The 25,819-nt window shown below is 41.4% G+C and overlaps 1 protein-coding gene across 1 annotated transcript in view; it reads right to left on the bottom strand.

The window, feature by feature from the left end:
* The window catches only part of ASCC3 (activating signal cointegrator 1 complex subunit 3), a 742,201-nt gene that overhangs the window by 381,662 nt on the left and 334,720 nt on the right, over window positions 1–25,819 (bottom strand). Inside the window, exon 13 of the mRNA XM_040428803.1 lies at window positions 15,284–15,355. Within this exon, the coding sequence (XP_040284737.1) occupies window positions 15,284–15,355 (72 nt within the window). The remainder of the gene's footprint in view (window positions 1–15,283; window positions 15,356–25,819) is intronic.

A 25,819-nucleotide genomic window follows, 5' to 3' on the forward strand; every position in this document is an offset into this window, starting at 1 on the left:
TTAGTTTCCGTGTCTTGGATGCATGGCTGAACAACACAGAGACAGCTGCTTATTAATCAGGCCTGAATACTCAGCCAAGCTATTTGGGGTGCACTCTGTGGAACGTTTTTATGAGTCTTACCTAGAGTTACCTTCACAATCAATATATGTGCATTATCCCAATGAATGCACTTCACAGTTAACATAACAGCTATTCATCATGTTGTGTGTCCATCAGCAGAGAATGCATTTCCAGCTCTTTACATGGAGAACATCATTTGTGAAACCTGGACAAACTGAACAGATACAGCTCAGATGCTTCTTCGTAATTGATCTATTTAAGCTATTATGTGCCTTTTTATAATTCGACTCCTAATAAAGTAAGCTGTTACTACAGTGTATTACTATATCAAATGAAAAGCTTCCTGGAAATGCAAAATAATACTTTCTTCTAGACACTGCTGAATAGTGACAACTGAAAGGCATCAAAAGGAATTCTGACAAAGAGACCCATCACAGAGCTGAAAATCGGAGTTTACAGAAAGTAGTTCAAAAGATGTCAAATGACTAATGCTAGTATAAAAAAAAAAAAAAAAATAAAAAAAAAGACCCGGCATCCAGGAACTGCTGTCTTCATGGACGCTTATGTCTTAAAGGGGTTATTCAACCCCTATAATGCACACGCCCCTGACACAGATTGTACTTACATCGCTCCCCGGAACCTGCCGTGACAGGCAGCCAATAGCAGGCCCCGGTGGGAACGAGTCTCCCTAGCATCGGGGGTGACTCTAGGGAGGCTCATCCCCGTCACGACCTGCTATTGGCTGCCACCCCGATGCGCCCCCTGTATATTTTGTCCAACACGACCGGAAGATGTAGCGGTGGCTGTTTGGGCATCAGAAGGGGCACGGGTGTTGGGGAGTGAGGTAAGTACAATCTGTGTGAGGGGCCCGGGGCATTATAGGGGTTGGATAACTCCTTTAACCAGTTCATATTCAAGGTATTTTGGGTCTTCAGGGTCAGACACAGATGAGCAGTTTTTAGTACATATCGGTTTAACAGCTTATAAGGCCACGTTCACATACCCTTTTTCCCATTCTTCTGACCCATCAAAACAAAAAAAGGATAGTTTATTTTGAGCATCCGTTGTGCTCATTTTGCATCTGTTTTTGAAGTTCCGTCAGAGATTCATTATTTTAGAAGGAAGAAAAAGTACTGCAAGAAGAACTTTTTCTCCCGTCTAAAATTGATTTCTGAGAGAACTGACAAAAACTGATGAAACTGATGCAAAATGAGCACAAAGGATGCTTAAAATAAGGGCTCATTCACACAACCGTATCTATTCTGCGGTCCTCAAATTGTGGATCCGCAAAACATGGATACCAGCCGTGTGCATTCTGCATTTTGGAGATCTAAATGTCCTTCTCCATGATAGAAATGCATATTCTTGTCCGCAATTATGGACAAGAAAAGGAAACATTCTATCTTTTTTGAGGAGCTACGGAATATGGAAGTATGGATGCGGACAGCACTTAGTGTGCTGCCGTCTGAATGGGCCTTTAAGGTTGTTTTTTTTATGTTGCTTTTTTCCCCTCTGTTCTTCTGATGGATCAGAAGAACAGAAAACAAAATAGTGATGTGAACTTGGCCTAACTGTGTTTGGGCTAATGACTGGATGTTTGCAGCTTTTTTTGGGGGGGGGGGGGGGGGGGGAAGAACAGTGGCAATTTTTTTTTCTTGTCATTTGTAAACCTATAGGGGGACATTTATTAAACCAGATACAACTTTTTTTTTGTGTAAAAAATGTTGCATGGCATGTAAATTGTGACATTAAGGAGACAAGTCACTTTTCAAAGTAGTCTATGTTTAAGGCAGAAAAGTGAGATTTGACCTGGATCATGGCATATGTACACTTGAAATGTCACAGAAAAGTAGCATCCAATACAAGGCAGCCCACAATGCAGTTGCATCATACACATGAACATTGTGTACAATTTCATAAATTTGGTGCAAACAAGACTTGGGCTACTTTCACACTAGCGTTTACATTTTCTGGTATTGAGATCCATTATAGGGTCTCAATACCCAATGGGGACAAAACGTAACTGAACGGAGTGCTCCAAAATGCATTCTGTTCTGTTCTCATACCAGAGAGAAAACCGCAGCAAGCTGTGGTTTTCTTTCCACCATGGGATGCGGAGCAAAGCGGATCTGCCATGACCCACAATGCAAGTCAATGGGGACGGATCAGTTTTCTATGTCAACAGAAAACGGATCTGTTCCCCATTGACTTTCAATGGTGTTCATGACGGATCCGTCTTGGCAATGTTAAAGATAATACAACCGGATCCGTTCATAATGGATGCAGATCGTTGTAGGATCCCTGACAGATTAGGCAAAAACACAAGTGTGAAAGTAGCCTTAAAAGTGGCATAAACACAATCTCAAATGATAAATTTCCCCCATAACGTATGCTTTTTTTTTAAGAATTATTAGGCTTATGGTTTGAAAAAATGATAAAAATATACACCTTTTTACATTTTAGCTGATTATTTTGTGGTAATAGGTCTGTCTAAAACAGACATTTATTAGTGCTCATCATGGGCAGCTGTACATTTTTATGTATTACATGTTCATTTTAAGGTGATGGGTCTGGTATAAAAAACATTTAGCAGGAAGGAACCTTTTTAAGGCAGTGGGTTACTTTTTCGATATTTTATTTTTGATCTTTTTATACTTTAATTTTTATGCAGTTTCTCAAAGGTCAGAAATGGGGGGACTTTATTATTATGCTTTTATTTTTGCTATTTATATGCATTTCCATTGTAACTGCTATGCTGCCTGCGCCACATCATAAGTGCATAGAGAAACTGAGTAGCACGCTAGGAAAACAACCATTGCTATTATATACTGCTGATTGGAGGGATATTTAACCTAACCTAACCATCTCAGAAATAGTGGCTCTTGCTCAGTACCAAATCTGTTCCTTGGGTGTAAGATTAGGAGCAGCATAATCACATATTACACTATAACAATGTTCTGACAGCGTAAGAGACCCAGAAGTAATATAAAACAGTAAATGAAAAACAAACAGCAGGCTGAATCGTTAAAGGAGGCGAGAGGAGAAACAGAAAACTTGGCTCCAAGAGAGCCAAGGCAATATCTGTTTGTAGGAACACAATGGAGCAGATTTATTACTGCATTTGTACCAGTTTTTGCCTTTTAGGTGCTTTTTTTTTCAGCATTTTTTTTTAATGCAGGTCAGGTGACACTCTCAACGCTTTGGTGTTTAAAATGTAACAATTAGACACCTTTATGGCAGTGCTAAGTTTTTGGCGCAAACAAAAGGCGCATTTTATATAAACGCATCCCATTAGCATAATTCACACTGGACGGTGATCTGGTGCAGAGTGGCGCACGTACTGATGTGCCACGTTTTTACGCATCTCTGCTCCAAATTTTTTATTCATTCTAAATTGAAACTAGCTGGTCACAGGCAAAGCAATAATACAGAATGTGAGCAATAGTAAACCTACTGAAGTGTTAGGCTACCTAAACATGCAGGAGATGCGGACAAATTTCCGTGCAGAATTTCTGTGCATTTCCACAGCCAAAACCATGTGTTAACTTGCGGGTTTGATCTGCAGGTCTCAGTCTTCCGTTGAAAAGGCGAAATCTGCACCAAAAATCGCACAACTGACATGCTGCAGATTTCAAAATCAACACAAGAGGTCAATTTCCACCCAGAAGAAAAAAAAAAAAAAAAGCAAAGCACACGTGAAATTTGTCTTATACACTTTGCTGGTACCGTATGATGCTATAGTTTTTCCGGCACACAAACTGCAACGTCTGCAGGTAGCCTTAGGTAATGTAGATAATGCAGAGTGTTAAAACCGCATTTTAAAAGCTTCCCTCAATAGACAGCAAATTTTATCATTCAAGCCTATGGGCTTTAATCGGCATGATAGCGCTATACATTTTGGGTAGTTTTCCTAACTCACCGTGATTGTTAGATTATTTGAGACAGTAGACCAGATGAGTAGTTTCCAGTTTGTGAAACCTGACAGAGACAAGAAAGCGACTAGGATTTATCCCTAGAGCCTGGTCTGCAAAGTGACTTCATAGTTCAACACCGGTCTTCTCTAATATATTCATTACTAACAGCATAAGGCATGGTCTTCTCATTAGAAACAGACCCAATAGAGATAACCTCTGTAGCAGAGTATTATTTATGCGATTGCACGGGTGCAAACGCCACATCTCTGATGATACTGACAAATTACATTATTCAAAAAGCGGCATTAGAAAATGATCACATTATGGCATCTAATGCGAACGCACTCGGAGGAGGTTATTCAAAAACCTTGGAAGGTGAGAAATTTATTGGTGTGAGAAACTTACAGAAAAGGTAAGCTCTAAGGATCAATTCTAGACGCCTAACCTAGAGAAGTCTATCAAAAGCCCCAAGTCTAAGCAAGCTATCTATTATTATTAATATTATCCATCTTTGTAAGTTACACAGGAGGAGGTGGCACACTGGGAGGAAGAATGATAAAGCTGCACACGCATTTGGTAATTCAAAGTGAAGCCTACAAATGAGACGTCTCATTAGCTGGAGCAGATGGATAAAAATTAAAGGCTGAATCGCCAACTTTTAATTTCCCAGTAGCCAGGAAGAGCGTGGAGTCTTGCAGAGTACGACTGTTGAAAAACCAACATGAAAAGATTTTCTCCATCTGTCATAACACATGCCGGAGTGAAATACAACTACCTCCCACTGTCCTTTCTTCTGCAAATGGCAAGGATATGCGGAATGTGTATTAAACACATGAATATAGAGCTGTACCCATATATAATCATTTAAACTGGTTTTACATCCAGACACATGGCATTTAAGTGATGAAAATGAAGATATCATGCCTAGCTTCTAGAAAACTCTGCCACGATCACACTGCTTGTAAGATGTGATGTAACCACAGCTATGGAACAAGATTGCGGACTTGTATATCTAAATATTTGAAATGAATCTAATCACCTCTTGACATCTCCCCAAGGAAGATTTGGAAGAAGCGGATTAAGTTTCTGGACACAAGCCTTTAATAATTTGCTGGTACAGGCTGCTTATGCTTATACAGTACATGCTAGGCTAGCTTTACTGTTAAACACTACAGCATTTTTCTTCTTCTGTAAGCCCTGCTCTGCTAACAGTGGAAATATTTCTATCCTTTCCGAACAAGAGCGGACAAACCTAATTCGATACCCAATTACCACTCTAGAAGGAAAGGATAAATTTTTAATAGTGTGTAAAATTACAACTAAATACATCTAAAACGGCCACCTCTGCCCATAGACAGTGTATTTTATATTTGTTTATACCTAGCCTGTTACCCTCCACAATACAAATTATTTTCTTTAAAATGTTATGCTTACCATTGAATGCCAATTTATAAACTTTTTAGGACAAATTCAGCATGGAGGTTTGAAATTAAAAACTGTTTTTAATCAGTTAAGGCCTCACATGCACACAACTGTATCCATTTTGCAGTCAGCAAAACCACAGATCTGCAAATCCGGATATAGGCCATGTGCATTCTGTAATTTTTTCACTCCCATCAGTAGAAATGCTTATTCCTATCCACAAAACAGAAAAGAATGGGACATGTTCTGCAATTTTCAGAACAGCCACACAAATGTGGATCCATAGAAATAAATGGAACAATCTTCAAAAAATGCAGATTAGACATGGACCAAAATGCTGGTTGCGTGCATGAGGCCTTAAAGGGGTTGTCTGAGTTATTTTTTTGTTCTTTGTACGTTTCTAGCTAGGCAAATGTAAGGACTTTACAATTCACTTACTTTATCTCCAGTTGCTGCTTTCTCAAATTTCACTGAGGGTCACATGACCTGTGATGTCAGCTTCTCTCCCTGCTCTGATAATGATTCGTGCACAAGCCTGAGAGAGCAGATATGTGCCTGTACAGGAGACGTCACTGTGCTGGCCACGGAAAAACATTAACCCCTTCAGCTGCACAGACTGAGGGCTGAAGGCTTTACTGAGTAGCTGCAGGCAGTGAGGAGACAAATGCTGGGCACAGGAGCTGACAAAGGAGTTCTGCAGAGCATTGCACAAGAACAGGTAGGGGGAAGATCCTGTGTGTATCAGCAGTGTCATTGTACAGCTGGGACTTGTAGTCCTACAAATACAACATCCTGCTGAGTCTCCCAGCAGTAAGACATGTCACTCAGGGCAGACTTATTCACTCCCTTTGCAGAGCAGGGAAAGGGGCAGAGATTGTTGTTATTGCAGGTAAACAAAGGGCCAGAAGAGAACCAGGGAAATGAGGAAATATATACATTTTTTGCCTAAAACTTGCTTAGCTTAGTTCTATATTGCTGCCCATCAGATTTACAGTGCTGTATATAAAAAAAATGTTTTTAATAACTCGGACAACTCCTATAAGGGAATGTGTGACCTCTGACCAACTCTATTAACTATAGTACTACATGAACATGACTGCTGGCACTAACTTGATCAGTAATTTGAATTTCTATACTCACCCCAGTTCCCTGCTGTGTGCCCACAAACCAGTAGCGTAATGCATTAAGATCACTCATGAGCGTGCACATACAATAGAAAGGACTCCAGGATAAGCCTATGCATTACATGACTGGTCTGTGGGCGCACAGCGGGGGGTAATGGGGGCGAGTATAGAAACACAAGTTCCTGATCAGTGGCAGAAATTCCATCCAGCTAGTCACAGATTTTGACACAAATATTAGACAAAAAAAGTCCTAAAGACTACAACATCCCAATGAGATCTCAGCTATGTGTTAGATCTGTAACTTTGTAAACACATGTCATAACTTAACTTGTACTAACCCAGAGTTAAAAACTGTGTTTAATAGCGTTTTCCAGGATTACTATGGCTTTTAACAGATATGCTCATGTAGTTGCTTACTTTATGTAAATCTAGCCCAATGTGGCCTCCTCACCAATGTTCGCCATGTAAATAAATCTGATTGTCATCCTGTATGTAGGACTTCCTATTGCTGTATCCAACCAAACCCATGATGCAGTTTTATATGTCCTCTATTCCCATATAAGTATCTGTGTTCACATGCCCATTGACAGAAGATCACAGGAAATAAGAAAGAGCTGCATGGACATGGTCATGTGACCACAGCCCAGAACAGGAGATGGGAGCAATAAAAGTGAAAGAAATACACAACAAAATGACAGTTACCTTCATAAATGATTATTTGAAAAACGATTACCGAAAACCCATTCAAGTCTAGAGCAACATATATATTTCTGCTGGTTGCTCAGTTTGGGAGACGGACCACTAACAATTCTGATCTGTGCTACAAACCATACTGGGAGAGTTATGTATGTACGGCACAGTGTCTGAAAGACAATACTTCCCCAAATACAGATTTCTAAAGAATCTCTCTGCAGACACTGAGTCAGCAGGAGATGGTGGGAAATGTTACTGCAGTAGCCGGTAGTATTTTAAACGGAGTTGTAGCAAGACTTGGCATCTCAACTCAGAACTGCACTGCGAATGGAACTACATAAAAGCACAATAAGATGTTCAAAGGGGAACATATGCTTCACGTATACGGGATCTCAGTGCTGTGATATGTCTGTATATAAAGAAATAGACACATTGATAGTGTCTGATAAAACAGGTACATAATGAGCAGCAACAGCAAGAAAATGAACAGTACACAAGAGATGATCCTAGCTATAAATCAGCAGCGGGGGACTGCCATACACTGGAAAAGATAAAAGGCTTAAAAAAATATCATGTAAGCATTAATTGTATGCTCCATTGTATAACAATCCCACCCGTAGGGGATTAAAACTGAATGGGTAAGGACGGAAGCCCAACAGAATAGTAGCAATGGGAATAATAAAACATCAAAACTGCACGCCCCACTTTAAGGCTACTTTCACACTGGCGTTTTGTCTTTCCGTTTGTGAGATCCGTTCAGGGCTCTCACAAGCGGTCCAAAACGGATCAGTTTTGCCCTAATGCATTCTGAATGGAAAAGGATCCGCTCAGAATGCATCAGTTTGCCTCCGTTCCATCTCCATTCCGCTTTGAAGGTGGACACCAAACCGCTGCCTGCAGTGTTTTGGTGTCCATCTGACGAAACTGAGCTATCTGCAAGATGTGGCAAAACATATCCTATTGCTACGTAGAGGCACGGACCCGGAAGCACGGTCCGCAAAACGGGCACAGCCGTCACACGTTTGTATACTAAAATAAAATCCATATCCCTCCCATAAGTCACTTTTCAATGTGAACAGCAATGGTTTCAGAAAAAGTCAAAAAGGCAGCCCTGTGATAGTTTACTTAGCACTATCCGACTGGATCCACATGCTGTGGACTTTGGCCCGGATTTCTCACGATTTTACCCAGAATTCTGGCTTGATGAGGCTTTTATAACTTTTTGGGTTCACCTGTACAAAAATGTTGCAACTTTTTGCATTTTTGCACCACTCACTCCAGTTTTGTTATGTGGGTGGGAAAGTGGGTACGGTCAGCTACGTTAATGAGTTTCACTTCAGATTTATCCCAATCTCACTCCAGTAGGAAAACTGGAGAAGCTTTTCTAGACAGAAGTATTCTTACGACAAGCAAAACGGATTTCAAAATATTCACCTCATGATAAATTCCCCCCTTTGTCTTTTAAATATCCATAATAAATTGCAAAATTTGGACATGGAGCCAATTTTGCAGCAAATCTGGCACAATTACCAATAAGTAGATAAGATCCATTACAGAACAAACTATGTTGTGGATTTCAAATAAGCCGAGTTTTTTTTTCCCTGTCATTTTCTAAACCCAATATATACACATTGTACTGCATATATACAGTAAATTGTACTTTTAAACGTTTTTGGTACAGAACCCACATTAAAAACTATAGAAAACAAGCCATGAGTAATCCTAGACTGAGGGGCTCAAACATCAACGTTGCCCCTTTTTTTTTTTTTCCAGTCCACAAAACACGGATACCAGCTGTGTGCAGTCTGCATTTTGCGGAACAGAATTGTCCTATCCTTGTCCATGATACGTACAAGAATAGGACATGTTCTATATTTTTGTGAGGCCACTGAACGGACATATGGATGTGGAGAGCACGCAGTGAGCTGTCTGCATCTTTTCTGTCCCCACTGAAGTGAATGGGTCCTCAGCCAACCAGCAAAAAAAATGTGGATCGGATGCGGACAAAAAACACGTTTGTGCGAATGAGCCCTTTTTGGCATTTGTGACCAAACTGTTTATGACAGTCACATTTCTAGCCACCCCTACACAAAGGCAGTGCAATCTACAGGCAGCATGCTACAGAGCAGGAGGAGCTGAGCAAACTGATTTATAGTTTTAGTATAGTCATTTATACCTCTGATCTTTTATGTTTCAGAGTCATATAGGCAGTGTCATTCAGTGACAGCTAACCAGCATCGCGGGTGGCGCTAGGTAAGCTCGTTTCTGTTGCGGCCTGCTATTGGCTATCCCCCCGTTGCCGGATGATTTGATCCACGCGGCAGCAAAAGCGACGCTGGTGCTAGGGAGTGAGTTAAGTACAATCTGTGTGAGGGGCCTGGACATTTGGGGGGGGGGGGGCATTTTTGGGGTTGGATAACCCCTTTAAGCTTGCAGGGAGTAAGACCAACAACAGCTTCCCATTAACTAGGCACAGCTAGTCATTTGAATCACTTGCACAGCCCCTGAAAAACTGGGGTCTAACCACCTGCTCCTCCAGGCAATACCTGCTAACCGCTGGGGGGTTTCAACTGTCAGGTATCTCACATTTAAAAAAAAAAAAAAAAGGACATCAATATGGGACAACATTGGCCGTGTTGTTACGGACTTACAATAAACAGATGTCTTAATCCAATTCTTTGCCCATATCTACTATGCGCTGCCTTTTGAAGGAACTCCAGTGGTACTGGAGGAGAGCTCCCGGTGATCGGGTCTGTGTTTAACACATACTACGGACACACATTAGTGATATGTTTTCCTTTCTTTGAGATCTTATGCACAATAGGTTTTCATTTTAATCACCTATATTTCAAATTCTCATAATTGACAGTGTGACATGACAAGTTTTATGGCTTTATCTACTTAATACCATACACTTTATTGGTTCAAAATTCCAGTAGCGTATAAATCTATGCCAAGACCCAATAAGTGCAGTCATGGGAAGAATGAAAAATAACCTCTTCCATTTCACTCGGCTGCCAATAAAAGAGGTGTGAAGCCACTTTCTTGGTCCCATATGGTTTATTTTATGCAATGTAGTATATCACATGTACATAATACAATTACTGTCACTTGTCCCAGTGGGACAGAATTGAAAATGCGTATATGAATGTTGCATTATTTCTATATTTTCACGAGATGCTGTTCCTAACCTACTACATAGGAGATATATGCATTCCAAATATTTAAAACAATAAAAGTGAACTGCTGCCAGTGACCTCTGTAATAGGCCTTTTACAATATAAAATTCAATGCAAAGCAGCAGTCGCATTCAGTTAATTTTAATGCTCCACTAAAGAACTTGGCACTTAAATTAACTTCAAGCCATGGCCCTGTCCTGCCTTTAAAATAATGCCTTACTAAGTACTCCATGTACAGAATAAATCAAGAGAGATACCCGCTGTTCTTATCTGCACTTCCCTGGCTATGCAAAGCTCATGTTACACCACTCTTTTCCTACTACATTTCCACTTAATAGTAAAATTTTTATTCATTATGAATTGTGACTAGAATTTGGCCTCCATACACTGCTACATGCTATAGCTACTAATGTACTACAATACAGTACCGTAATACAGCAGTACTGATAAAAATAGCATCATACATCAACAAAGCCTATGCATTAAACTGTGCCTACTTGGCTTATCCTGACTTGAATATACCCTCCTGGATGAAACTTTATATCGTGCCAGAAAACTGATAGCTCAACAATGGGTGAGCTATCATACTTCTATTCTAGTCTAATGGGTTGGTGTCATCCATTCTTCCTTGTCCAAAAAAAAAAAAAAAGACAAAAAAATATGTATTTTTCACCCTGTAAGACACACCTGTCCACCTGTTTTAGAGGAGGGAAAATTTTACAAAAATCAGACCAGACCTCAGATCAGACCCCCTTTTTCTTCATCAGACCAACAATCTTTTTCAGACCTCAGATCAGACCACCCCAATAAAACCCCAAATCTGTATCAGACCTTAGATCAGACCCAATCCTCATCAGACATAAAAAAAAAAAAAAAACTTACTTCGTCTGCTCCTGACGGCACACTCTTCCTGCACTCACCACTCCATGGTCAGTGCTGCGTGGAGCCCAGAAGAAGACCAGGGATCTATGAGTACAGCCAACACTAGCAGTTGTGTATCTGAGGTGCACCTTAAAATGTTATAGGATCTGGACACCCTCGAACCAGTTACCCCACTGTTACATCACTGTGGTGGAGGTTTGGCCCACTCTTCTTTGTAGAATTGTTGTAGTTCTAGTACATTGGTTGGTTTTCAAAGCATGTTAATGGCTCAAATTCAGTTTCATTTGAGCACTCAGAGGTAGACTTGCTTGTGTGCTTAGGATCATTGTACTGCTGCATAACCAAACTAAGCTTGAACTTTAGGTCATGAACTGATAGGTGGACAATCAACTTCAAGATTTTATGATATAGAGCAGAATTCATGGTTCCATCAAGTTGTCCAAGTCCTGTAGAAGCAAAGCAGCCCCAGACCACCACCATATTTGCATGTTGGCATGTATTTCTTATAGTGGAATGCAGCAAAAGCTTTATGCCAGATGTGTCGAAACCTATGTCTTCCAAAAGGTTTCACCCTTAACTAGTTCACAGAAGATTATCCCAATAGTCTTTGCAGTCCACTACATGTTTTTTGGAAAATGCAAGAAAAACTTTTGTTTTCTTTTTGGTCAGCAGTGATTTGTGCCCTGTAACTCTCCAACAGATGTAATTTTCTGTGTTTCTTATTGAGGAATTGTGCGCACAGATCTTAAAGGGGCTTTCCGGGATTTTAATACTGATGATCTATCGTCAGGATAGGTCATAAATATCAGATTGGTGAGTTCCGACACCCGACCGGAAAACCCCTTTAAAGGGACACTGACAGGCCCAATTAGCATATTTAGGCATATATATGTCAGTACAGGTCTTATAAAGTCTATTAAAATCATCTAAGTATCCCCCCTGTCCACCTTATAAATACCGAAATATTAAGTTTTATAACCTGCTTGTCGGGTCACCAATCTGCCCAAGGGGCGGCGTTTCATCTGAAAATGCGCCCAGCCAGCCGCTCCCAACTGCCGTCTGAAGCCCCGCCCAGCTCATCAATACTCACTTCGCTGGGCGGCGGCTACAACCCTCCCGACTCAAGATTCTGCGCACAGCCCATTCGATCCTCTGGGCACGTCCTCCGTCCAATCTTCAGCGCATGCGCTCGGCCGGGGTCACATCGCGCCTGCGTACAGAGCGCTGCAGCCCCTGCTTTATGCGCATGCGCCGGGCACTTGAGTCGGGAGAGTTGTAGCCGCCGCCCAGCGAAGAGAATATTGATGAGCTGGGCGGGGCTTCAGACAGCAGTTGGGAGCGGCTGGCTGGGCGCATTTTCAGATGAAACGCCGCCCCTTGGGCAGATTGGTGCCGGACAAGCAGGTTATAAAACTTAATATTTCGGTATTTATAAGGTGGACAGGGGGGATACTTAGATGATTTTAATAGACTTTATAAGACCTGTACTGACATATATATGCCTAAATATGCTAATTGGGCCTGTCAGTGTCCCTTTAAGGCCTCATTCACACATACATGGACCACGGTCCGTGAAGACCCGTCCTGCTAAGTGCACGGCGAAATTGGTTGTTCTGACACCGTGCTAGATCATACGAGTGTATTACTGTACAGAGGCGGCGGCACGAAGTGCACAGTGTCATAGCAACCAATGATGCCATGCGCTCATGCACTCAGCAGGATGGGTTTTCATGAACTGTGGTCCACTTATGTGTGAATAAGGCCTAAAGGAGGCCTCAAGTTCTTTATATATTAGCAATTAACAATTATACGTAATCAGAGTCTGAAAAGCGTTGGAATATTTCAATACAGATACATTTGTATTTCTACAAATATTATCTACATGTGACCAGTTTGAAAGAAAGTAGTTTCCATGACCCCAGTTGGCTTTAGGCAAGTATCCTGATGTGTAACATAAAATAACTTCTCAGCTTATTTTTAGCCTGCAGCTGGGAAAATGCTCGAGGGAGTGTATGTCTCGCCCTGCTTTTAACTGGGTGAGACAAAGTCCAGGAAAAGTTAGGCGCCTTCAATAAACCAAATTCTCTGAGACTTGAAGTGTTTTACTAGGCCTGGATATTTTAAGGAATGTTAGGTGAGCTACTCATTACTCGGCCATAAAAGATATGGTTCGAGATTTATCAAGACTGGCCAGTCTTTTCTAAATTTATCAATGCTGTACACCAGCTTCCTGCTCAACTTTTGGGGATTTTCTGCCTCTAATGCCACTTTTCCAAAAGTGGGCAGAGCTTCGGCCAGACATATTTATCATTATTTACGCTAGAAAATTGTTAGAACCTATAGCTGAAATCTATGGCAGCCCATAGCGGACGTGATTTTGGCGCAAAGACAGCCCAAGATCTGACTCTTAATAAATTTGGTACATCTTACAAAATTTTGACTGAATTATGAAACAGGCTTAGGAAATCTGCCCCTATGTTTCTTCTGTGCTTTGGGTGCATTAAGCTGCTGACAGGTTCCCTCAAACACTTTGCTGAAAATTTATATAGGTAAAACCCTATATACAGAGTGTTCTCTACACAATTTGTTCTGGATTAAAGACGATCTCCAGGATTTATTTTCTTTACCTATATAGTGCAGGATAGGACATTGTTAAATAGAAGCTCTTGCGTATGCCTTGTGTATACCTGTTTTACTTTGTGTGAAGTTTGTGGGTTGTCTGGCATCTTGATTCCTTCTTCCCCTTATATATAGTTTTCCTAATGAATCCTACATTTCCCATCATGCCGGGCTTTGCAGAGACAGAGAGGACAGAGTCTTCCCACACTGAACTCAATCCTCTGACGTGCAGCCTTGACAGATAAGTGACTCAGCTGCCATCCCCTCACACTGCAGGATCTCCATGTTTTCCTATGTAACACAGCTTGAGTTCACCTCCCCTCTCTGCCCTGTCATCTCTCTCACCTGTCAGCTGTTACCTGCAGGAGGCAGGGAGACAAGTGTGAAGCTACATCCCATAGAATTACACAGATGGCATAGACAGGCAGTGTGAGTCAAGCGGTTTATATAACTGCAGCTAATCAATGTATACATTTAAATGGTTGTTAGGGTTCAGAGCTGAACCCGGACATACCTCCATTTTCACCCCGGCAGCCCCGCTGACTTGAGCATCGGAGCAGTTCATGCTCCGATGCTCTCCTTTGCCCTGCGCTAAATCGTTCAAGGCAAAGGCATTTTGAAGAGTTCCGGTGACGTACCAGGCTCTCCATGGGGCTGCCAGTAAAATGGCTAGGGCAGCGCTAAAGCACGCCCATCAGAGCCGATGACATCACCGAACACAGGGCTGGGTGGAACCTTCTGCCCGGCAGTGTGTTATTGTAAACAAAAGAGCCTGTGCCCTGCGTGATCTAGCACAGGGCAAGGGAGCGCATCAGAGCACGAGATGCTCCGATACCAACATCAGGGGTGCTGCCTGGGTGAAAATAAGGGTATGTCCGGTTTCAGCTCTGAACCCAGACAACCCCTTTAACTACCATATATCTGCACTCCTGGCCCTTAAGATGGGGGAGATATTATAAAGGAATACAGAGATATACAGATGACACGGACGGTGAAGAGGGGAGAGTCATGAGAGCTGCCAGGAGGGATTTCATTGGTGATGTTGTCTTGTAGTTCACAGGAAGTCAGCCACATGGAGAGACTGAGTTTCTGTTTACATATTAATCTCGGACACAAAAGAAAATGGATCCGGCACCCATTTACTTACATGGCTATTTCACAGATAATACAACCAGATCTGTTCATAATGGATGCAGCTGATTGTATTAGCCTAACAGAAGCATATTTGCTGATCCATGACGGATCCAGCAAAAACAATGTGAAAGTAGCCTATGGGTGTAATAAATGACACTGCTAGAATACTGGTGGAGAGTTAGCATTATATGTAAAATAAAATACTAAACCTAGAGTGCTTCTCTAAGAAAACCCTGTGTAAATTGCTGATCATACCTGTCGACCAGCCCTGATTTCTTTAAGAACATTCTCATAACAGACTTCTTCCGTATCATGAAGTTGTTGTGTCTGAAAAAATAAATAAGAAAAGACAAACAATTACATACAGAAAAACATAATAGATACATAATCGATAATCTGATGGTGTAGATTTCACATTACCCAAATTTAAAAATTGAAGAAATATTAATGACAATAAAAACATATGAAAGCAAGCAATCAGTGTTTATCAGAGTACTGAAACACTTTATTTAGGGGCGCAATGCCAAAAAAATCCAGTTAAAATCTCCCAAACAAAAATGTGTTCAAACAGAATGACTCTTTATCTACAGAACTCAGTGAGGGTATTAATATGTACTAGCTAAAAGAGTAAACACTTTTTTCCCTCTGGCAAGGTCATGGTGGTTTTTACATCACAGAACACAAAGCATACAGTTAGGATATGCTATCACTTTCTGATATTGAGAGGGGGTGTTACTTGCTGTGTCCCCCATGGCTCCAAAGAACGATGGGACTGCGGGAAATTTTTTTAATCACAAGACTCATTTGTTATATGAAGTGCCACACAATTATTTCATTGGGCATACAAGTATTTACTAAAACAGACACTTGGGAGAGAACACAGGGAAATAGAGTCTGGTTTAGGGTCCATTCACACATCCGTGTGTGTTTTGCAGATCCACGAATCCGCAAAACACGGACAGCGGCAATATGAGTTCCACATTTTGCGGACCGCACATTGCCGGCACTAAGAGAATATGCCTATTCTTGTCCGCTATTGCGAACAAGAATAGGACATGTTCTATTTTTTTCAGGATCGGAATTGCGGACACGACGTGCGGCCCCATAGAAATGTATGGGTCCGCAATTCCGTTCCGCAGACTGCGGAATGGAATTGCGGATGTGTGAAAAGAGCCTTACATGGATAACTACCAGGAATGATCAACATAAACTACATGGAGACCAGACCAGATATGACTATAACACTGACAATAACTGGGACTAAACATTAAACATTACATTTTGTCGCTTTATTGAACATATTTCTCATCATAACCTGGATACAGCATTGACTATGTCATATGCTAATCCAGGGATTCTGCAAGGTCTCATATAGTAGAAACGTTTAGGGAAATATGCATGTTTACTTATAGGGCTGTCTAATGCAATTTTTAGAAAACAGGATATAATTTAATGCATGATGAACAAAAGTGATTTCCATAACTAAACAAGTAAAATGCCATTCTGGCATATTAAAAAAGTAAACATCCCCAATGAATGGCAATATTCCCATCCTCATATACTTAATATGCCACACTACACAGACCTTATCATGCACGAGCAGAGGACTATGGAAATTGATTTATATGCTGCATAGCTGTCGCATTGTGTGCTATAGTGTTATTTATTTTAATGTCTTAAATCAGTTTTGGAATTGTATATGATCATCAGCATCAATGTTTTCAGCTGTCACCGAACACATTTTGTGAAAAAGCTGCCATATGCTTAAAATTTAGTTTAAAGGGAAAAAAATTACAGTGAACGAAGAGAATATTCTGGCCAAATGAATATTTAAAATTGCTACTGCCTAATGTCGATAATTCAGAGAGGAAAACAAAAATTATGCCAATGGTAATAAATTGGAGTATTACAGGGAAGATATATTTTTTTATTAATTAAAAGCAGACAGTAGCTCAGGGCAGGTATTGGCTCCCTTGTGGTGCGTATGGTGGAAATACTCCATGGGAAAATAATATGCAAAGAGGTCTCTCTCAGAGAACTAGTGCCACCTTCTGTAAGTCAACAACTACAGTTTAATGTGACCTCACAGCACATGTGGACGTTAACTATATTAGGGATATAGGGATGTAGGGTGTATAAGTGTTTGTGTTTTTAGGCTCAGTGGCGGTGAGGGAGCTCCATATTAGGAGTGAATTAACGCCAGTATAGAAATAGAAATAAGAGAACTGCAAGCAGTGACGCTAGGCCAGTGGTGGCGAACCTATGGCATGGGTGCCAGAGGCGGCACTCATAGCCCTCTTGTGGGCACACGCAAAAAAGGCTATGGTGTAACAATATGCCTTAGACTTTCCCCGCCATTCATCAGCGCAGGGCGCACTATGAACAGCACATTGAATGCAGGCAGGCTATTATAGCTGAATGATAAAGTACATGGAAGATATACTATACTGGACTGTAGTATTCAGGTAAAATTGTTGTGTTGGCACTTTGAGATAAATAAGTGGGTTTTGGGTTGCAGTTTGGGCACTCGGTCTGTGAAAGGTTCGCCATCACTGCGCTAGGCTGTAGTTGACATTGATACAATTCACTTGCTGTGAAGTAACAGCAACAACATTGGTATATAGAGCCAAAGAGGGAGCGACCCAGGCCACTGATAGTGCTAATCAAACTGAGACAGATTAGCACTAACGTATGAGTGTTTTTTAAGGGAATGATAAATAAAAGTGATGTTTTATAGAAACACAACAGCACATGACAAAAGACGTAGATAGGTCCGGTTGGACCATTGGCTAGTTCACCTTCTGTAAGTGGCTCTGACTTTCTAACAAGCCTTGGAACACGACAAAAGAAAATGGATAAGACATATATCCATCGACAGCTGTTTGGAGGTGCTTGCCCCTCATCAGCACGTACTAGGAGTCAGGCTGGCTTAGTGAGATGCCTTTTTAAAGGCAATCAGTCAGCAATTCTATACTGTCCTAACTAAGGGCAGTACAAATTAGTCACAGATCCCCTTAGCAAAATGATGGGTCACTTTCTTGGGTTGAACAGCTCCATCGCTAGAGCTGTTCAATACATAGTACAAGCCAATAAGTCATGATATATTCATGAGCTTCTGACTTTCCCTGACTACGTGTGGCTTATTGCCATAAAAGAGAAACAGCAACAGGGTGAGGAGAACAGGAGAACTGATAACCATGTGCTGGAGCTGTTAGGACTTGTTAGAGCAGCACAAAAGTGGCAACAGATTCCCTTAAAAAAAGCTTGGAACGTGACAAAGGAAAATAGCCAAGTCATATAACCATCGACAGTGAGCTGTTTTGGGGTGTTAAGGACAGTACCGCTCTAAACTGCACCCAAGGCATTTTAGTAAACCAGACAGAATCAGACTTCAAACTAGCGAGGAGTAGAACTCACCAAAAAAGCTGTTGGCAGATGGATATAAGACTTGGTTCTTTTCTCTTGTCATGTAACTAGACTTGTTTAAAAAGTTTCCAGAAGGTGACACTGTGGAGACCAAATACTGAAAAACTCATTTTCGCTAATCTGTTTTTATTTTCTTTGGGACAGCCATATTGTCTAAACTGCTGTTAACATTAAGATATATACTTGGCAGCAGCCACATGGGCCATAAGTACAATGGTCAGTAGAAGACTCACTGACTTCTGCGAGAGAATGTTCTCAGCATGCTCTGTGAGCTGTGCAGAGGTAATTGTACAGGGAGTGGGATTAAATAAGTTGTAACATCGCCTACTGTGAATGGTGCATCTTGTGTTATACATACAGAGGTACTGTCATGGTTGTCTTGCCTTTGAGGATAATGAGATAATGAGAGGCAGCACTCTGTTCTTAACAAAAAATGTGGATCTTTAATACACCCAATGAAACATTTCAGCACATCTCAATGGAGCTTTGTCGCTTGACAAAGGCTTCATTGAGATAAGCTGAAACGTTGCATTGGGCATATTAATGATCAACAATTTTCGTTAAGAACAGAGTGATGCCTTTCTTCAATTTTTATTTTACATTGTAGGTACCCATCCAGAACCTCTGAAGGACTTTGCACCTGGCAATTCTGGAGTGCTTATATATATATCACCAAAAATCTTTTAAAATATGCTTAACATGGGGTGGAGCTAGCGCCGGACGGAGATGGCCGCCTGAAACTACAGCTCCGTGTACTAGAACGCCCTTTCAGCCTGGTATTACAGCGATTACGTACCGGTCACCCGAAGTCCGGGACAAGTGGCGGTGATATGGAGAAATTAATAAAGAAAGCCGCTGCTCCATATGTCTCGAGAGATTCCAAGATGGCGCCGGCAACTCCACAAGCGGCTAGCCAGAGACAGCCGGAGGATGCGGGAGCAAATACGGAGGTGAGGATGAACCAGGTAACTTCCCTATATCCCGCTCGTACTTAAAATAAACACTGACATCCTCACTAACCTCAGCGCTGGAACCACTGAGCGCAGATCTGGCAGTCATAAAGCAGGCTGTTCGTCAGATAGGATCAAGAGTGGAATCCTTAGAGGACTCTCAAATCCTAATCTTCCAACATCAAGCTGCAGTACCTAAACAGGGGAGACGCAATAACCTGCGGTTCCAAGGAATCCCAGAAAAGGTGGGTGCAGGCGACATCCCTAACACGATCGCTCAGATATGTCTGCAACTCTTGGGCCCAGACTCTGCCCTTGAAATCATCCTAGAGAGGACACATAGAGCCCTTCGCCTGAGACAAACTGAACCAACAAGGGACAGAATCTGTAAGTTTCTAAGTTTTCCTGTGAAGGAGGCGATTCTGTCTAGAGCACGGGAGACACTAACACTATTGTGTGGGATGGTCACGAAATTTACGTCTTTCAAGACCTAGCACAACCCACGCTGAAAAACAGATGAGCACTCAAACCCTTGACTGATTGGCTTAGGTTACAAAAAATTATGTACAGATGGTCTTTGCAGTTTGGCCTATATTTTGTACACGAGGGTCGCAGAATCCAGATATCCTCTTTTTGTGATTTAAACGCCGTTTGTAACCTGCTACAGATTGATCCATTGGCCATTTCCAATTGGGACCCCGTCCAGGAACTTGCAGACCTACCTGAATTGCCAATTCAAGAACCATGGGAAAGACAACGTATCCACAAGGGATAAAAGGGACAAAAGGAATACTACTCCTAAAAGACTTCCAATAGAAGACTGAGTTATCTAAGCTTTTTGTACCGGGTACAATCATCCCAATCCAAAAGCTCTCCCAGATAATGTACCTACAATAGGTTCTAGTCCTTTACTTTTCTGGCATTGCCTACTATAACTATCCATCCCTCTCATACTCCACCTGTCTAGCTCACCCGAGCTTTTGACCTGATCCTTACTCCTTCCGAAGGGTGTTAAAACACACTACTGTTTCCAATTCCCCCTTCTCTCTCTACCCTCCTTCTGCCATTTACGTCTCAAATGGCACAAATACCCTTCAAAAAGCTATATATGATTAATCTGGCCTCACGGTTTACAACCTGTTTTCTGTTATTTTGTTTTGATATTGTTTTTTATTGCAGTGAATCTTCTTAACATGTGAATCTGCAGAAACGACGCAGTAGGACTCTTGTGGAACCCCTTTGCTTCACCTAGGGAGGCTGAGTATACGTATTCTAGATCTACGTTTTAAGACATGTCATATAGAACAAGAGCACCATCCATCAGTACAACCAATTTATTATGTCTAATCTCAAGATAGTCTCTTACAATTTGAAGGGATTTAATTCACCCTCCAAGAGGTGCTAGATCCTTTCACATTTGAAGAAAATGGGTTGCTCTGTCCTCCTCTTGCAGGAAACTCATTTTAGATTCAACCATTACCCAAACCTCTCTTATTCACGGTTCCCTATATGGTTCCATTGTGGATCAGATTCATCAGCCTCCAGAGGTGGAAGTGTGGGCTTCAGCAAAGATACACCTTTCCAATATTGCAACAATATCCAAGATACCGAGGGTAGATATATCCTTGTGAAAGGCAAATTAACCAATCAGATATATACGTTTATTAACATCTATGCCACTAATGCGAATCAAATCGCCTGGTTCAACTCTCTTTTCCCTATTATAGAATCCTTTAGTGAAGGTGTGGTCGTCCTAGGAGGAGATTTTAATATTACATTAGAACTTCTATTGGATTCATCCTCCCAAAGATTAGCTCTGTCCCAGAGAGCCCTCAAAACCATACACAGAAAACTTCAAAACATCCACCTGGTTGATGCCTGGATGATGTTAAATCACTCCAGCCGTGACTACACCTTCTTCTCCAATGTACATAGATCCTACCAAAGGCTAGATTATTTTTTAATCTCAAAGGAACACTTACAACTGTGCTAGGAACTCAAATTGGATCTATCCATCTATCTGACCACTCGCCTGTGTTCCTGAAGATCTCCACACCCCAACAAGCTCCTCAAGCTTTTAAGTGGAGGCTCAATGAACAATTGATATCCACTGAAACCCAGAAGGACCAGGTACAAAAATTGCTTGACGAATACTTCCTACTAAATTCTCTCCCAGAAAAATCCCCCTATGTGCTGTGAGATGCCCACAAAGCTTTCATACGAGGCCAATTCATTAGCATAGGATCTAGACTTAAGGAGGAAAGAGCAGCACAGGTAGATGCTCTATTAGAAGAGATACATAAACTAGAACTTCTCCACAAACAATCCCCATCTGCCTCCCACTTAACCAAATTGACAGATCTTAGGTCAGAGCTTAAGAACCTCCTAAACACTGCCTCTGCCAAATATCATCTGCACTCACAGTACAAATACTTTGCCCATGGGGATAAAGCGTTTAAGTTTATGCTGAGCCGTATTAAACAGAGGAAAGCCCATAACTAGATCTGGAAAATCCACAAACCAGATGGAGATATAGCAGTAACAACGAAAGAAATAGCCCATCAATTGCAATATTTTTATCTAGAGCTATATAACATTCCCCACCACGACGCAGATAACGACCCAACCTCAGCCCAGAGTCCCATTGATACTTTTCTTGAATCTCTAGCACTCCCTAAATTAAATAATACCTAGAGGGAATCTCTGCAATCCCCTTTCACTGAAGAGGAACTCTTAGCAGCCATAAAAAGTCTTCCCAAAGGGAAAGACCCAGGGCCCAATGGCCTTCCAGCCCTATACTACCGCTCCTTCAGCAAATCTATACTCCCTCACCTATTGGCCATTTGTAACCAGTAATTACAGGGATCCCCTCTTACAACAGATATTACCAGAGCACCCAATCATACTAAAAGAAGGAAAGGATCCAGAGCAATGTGCAAACTACCGCCCCATCCCTTTATTAAATTTAGATCTAAAACTGCTAGCAAAAATGTTAGCTATCAGTTTGTCTACCTATCTGCCCTCTCTGATACACAGGGACCAAACAGGGTTTATAAAAGGAAGGGAAGGTTGAGACAACACAGCAAGAATATTAAATGTATTATTTCACGCTAAAAAACACTCCCATCCCCTAGCCTTCTTGAGCACTGATGCCAAGAAGGCTTTTGATAGGGTTAATTGGGAATTTATGCGACTTACCCTAAAGAAATTTGGCCTCCCAGACCCATTTGTAAAAGCTATATTCTCGATGTATACTAATGCCTCAACCGCCATCATAGTGAACGATACTTTATCCTCCTCGTTCCCCTTTAGGAATGGCACTAGACTAGGCTGCCCCCTCTCCCCCCTGGTCTCTGTCCTTATCATGGAACCACTACTCCAGGCTGTCAGACAGGATGAAAGAATCAGGGGTTGCAGATTGGGCTCCCAGGAGCATAAGGCTGCCGCTTTTGCGGACGATCTTCCAATTATAAGTTCAAACCCCGAGACCTCTCTACACATTGTCTATGACCTGCTGGAGAAATTTAGTCCCATATCCAATTTTAAGATCAACATAAAAAAAATCACAGGTTCTGAGCCTGGGCTTAAAAATCCACCGTAAGGAAAGATCTTGAGATTAAATCCCCATCTAATTGGAACGCCCCATTCCTCACATATCTAGGAGTAAAGATAGGTCCTGACCCTCATAGTCTGTTTCAACTTAACCATCTCCCATTGTTGAAATCCATACAGGAACAGCTTTCCTCACTACAATTTACAACACTGTCGTGGTCCGGTCGCAAAAACCTAGTAACATCTTTGGTAACCCCCAGACTAAACTACCTTCTGTAACTTCCCCCAATCCTGATACCAAAATCATTCTATAAATCTCTAACCAATAGCATACGCTCCTTCATTTGGGGAGGTAAAAGATCTCACCTTACTACCTCACTCCTCCAGTGACCTAGATCCTCGAGCGGTATAGGCCTTCCTAACCCGTTGTTATAAGGCAGAGCCATTTTTATGTCCAGAATAATTGACTGGTTCAGACAACCACCACATAGGTCCTGGGTAGATATGGAAGCTAATAATTTCTCGACATCTCTTAGAAGACTTTTAATAGGGCCAACAGATTCTAAAGTCCCTCTAACCCAAACCAACTCTATGATCAAGGCCACTATAGATACATGGAACTGATTTCAGGCATCCTCATTGGGGGTTCCTCTGCCCTCTCCGCTGATACAGCTGAGAGATCTGATTAGCGGTGCTCCATTAGAACTGAGACAATCTCTCTGCCATGGACATCTGCAAACTGGAAATCCCAGTACTCTCCCTCTTTAATGAGATGGGATCGGTATTAGATGGAGAAATCCTTGTATCTAAGATTCCAGTCTTGAAGTCCCATCTACCATCGATTTCCTTGCTTCGCGCATTCATATCTAAATATATTCCAAAGCAAGCTCTTCTTAGACCTCTCACCTGGTTCGAAAGCTTGATAGATTGGTTTTGTTAGCGGGGTAGACCTATCTCAAACCTTTACAAGGTACTTAATGCCCCCACTTCTTCACCAAAATTGGCGTTTGTGGGTCTATGGGAACAGGATTTGGGACACTCCTTTACTTGATATCACTTGTAGATACGACAAGTCAAACACTGATGTGTGCTTGTGTTGCAGTGAAGAGAGAGGCTCTTTTTACTATGTGTGGTGGTTATGCCCACTGATACAGAAGTGGTGGAGAGAGATTTTTAATAGAAGCAATGAAGTGTGCAAAACTAAAATCTCTCTTTCTCCTCAATTAGCTTTGTTGAGCCTTTCTGCCCGATGCTCCAGGGGAGAGGTACCTCTTCGCTTTAAAAAAAACTTCTAATCAATGCTCGTCTCTTAGTACCTAGATTCTGGCTTAAGCCAGAGCTCCATTCCATGGAGCAGTGAATAGGGAAGGTAGATAATATCTACAGATTTGAAGAAATAGCAGCTTGGTGTTAACTCATATGTTGGTTATTAATGTTGTTATAAAAAAAAACTGATGATTTATAAAGCCTTTATAAAATAAAAAATAAATAAAAAATATGCTTAATATAAAAATGCATTATAAATCAGTTGTTTTCTCATTACATTCCCTTAAAGCTTATTAAACTTCCTTAAAAAATGTAAAAAAATAAATAAAAAATGTCAGAGCATTGGTGACTTTTATTTACTATGGGGGTCACTTATTAAGACTAGCGTTTTAGACACCAGTCTTAACCCCTATAGCTGCAGTGGATCCACCAAAGTTATAAAGAGGTGCCGGCCTCAACATAACTTTGGCGTATACAGCGCCGGTCTTGCTTACATTTAGACAATTTTTTATGCCTAAAATAGGCACAGAAAGTGATGAACAAGACGGGTCTTCCGGCCCATCCTCGCCATGGCCACTTTTTAAGACCTGGTGTGAGCAGGGAAAAGTAGCAAATTGTGGCACAAATAACCTTTGCGGCGCAATCTGCGCCAGAAATACGACTAATATATACCCCATATGTGCCTCAGCACTTGTGGACCCTGCTCTGTAACTTTACATGGTCTGTCACTTTGTGGCTGAGTTGCTGTGGTTCTTAAACATTTCTACCTTCCAATAATACTATTTAATGTGTAACTGTAACTTTTTATTTGCTAGCTTATTAGAGGTAGGCATGTATACCTGAGTTAGTCTGTCAATGATTGCCAAAAGATATGTAATTACCCTATAATAACAGCTTTCATTAATGTCTCCTGTCCCCTTCCATTGCTCCCTTAAAAGCCCGTTGCTATGGCTCATCTGTCTCCGGCTAGGAAGACAGAGGGGCGGTCCTTCACACTGCATGCCTGCATTAGGCTTCAGAGTGAGGAGGCGTGTCTCTCAGTCATCCAATCCGATTGGCTGGCAGGTAGATGCTGGCTACAGCAAGTTTGTATGTGGCCTAAGGGAATGTAGTTTTGGCCTCAGAGAACTGGCAGAGGAGCCATCTTAAGAAGATCCTCATAATGTAGGATTCAAAACAGCAGTAACAAGGGGAAAACTCAAGGAAAACAGTGGTAACTGAAGAAACTAAAGATTGCTTTATGCATAATGTTGCTGCAGCAGTAACATATGCTAAAATAGATTTTTTTAATGAAAATATGACAGTTATTCTTTAAAGTTGATAGTGAAACATTCAAGAAGGAAACAATTTCACAAACTGACTTGTTGCAATGCTGGCATCTTTTTAAAGTACCATGCATGATATCAGTGAGCTCTTTATAAAGACCCATTTTTTCCCTAACATAGTTCTGACTTGCTGAGACATGAAGTTCACAAGGTTGTGGAAGGTTTGTTGTGGTAAAACCAAGATGTTAGCAGTAGACCCTTTAAGTTCTGTAGGTTGTAATGTAGAGACTTCATGGACTGAATGTAATTTTACAACACATTCCACAGATGCT

Source organism: Bufo bufo, chromosome 4, assembly GCF_905171765.1.
Source record: "Bufo bufo chromosome 4, aBufBuf1.1, whole genome shotgun sequence".
NCBI classification, from domain to species: Eukaryota; Metazoa; Chordata; class Amphibia; order Anura; family Bufonidae; genus Bufo; species Bufo bufo.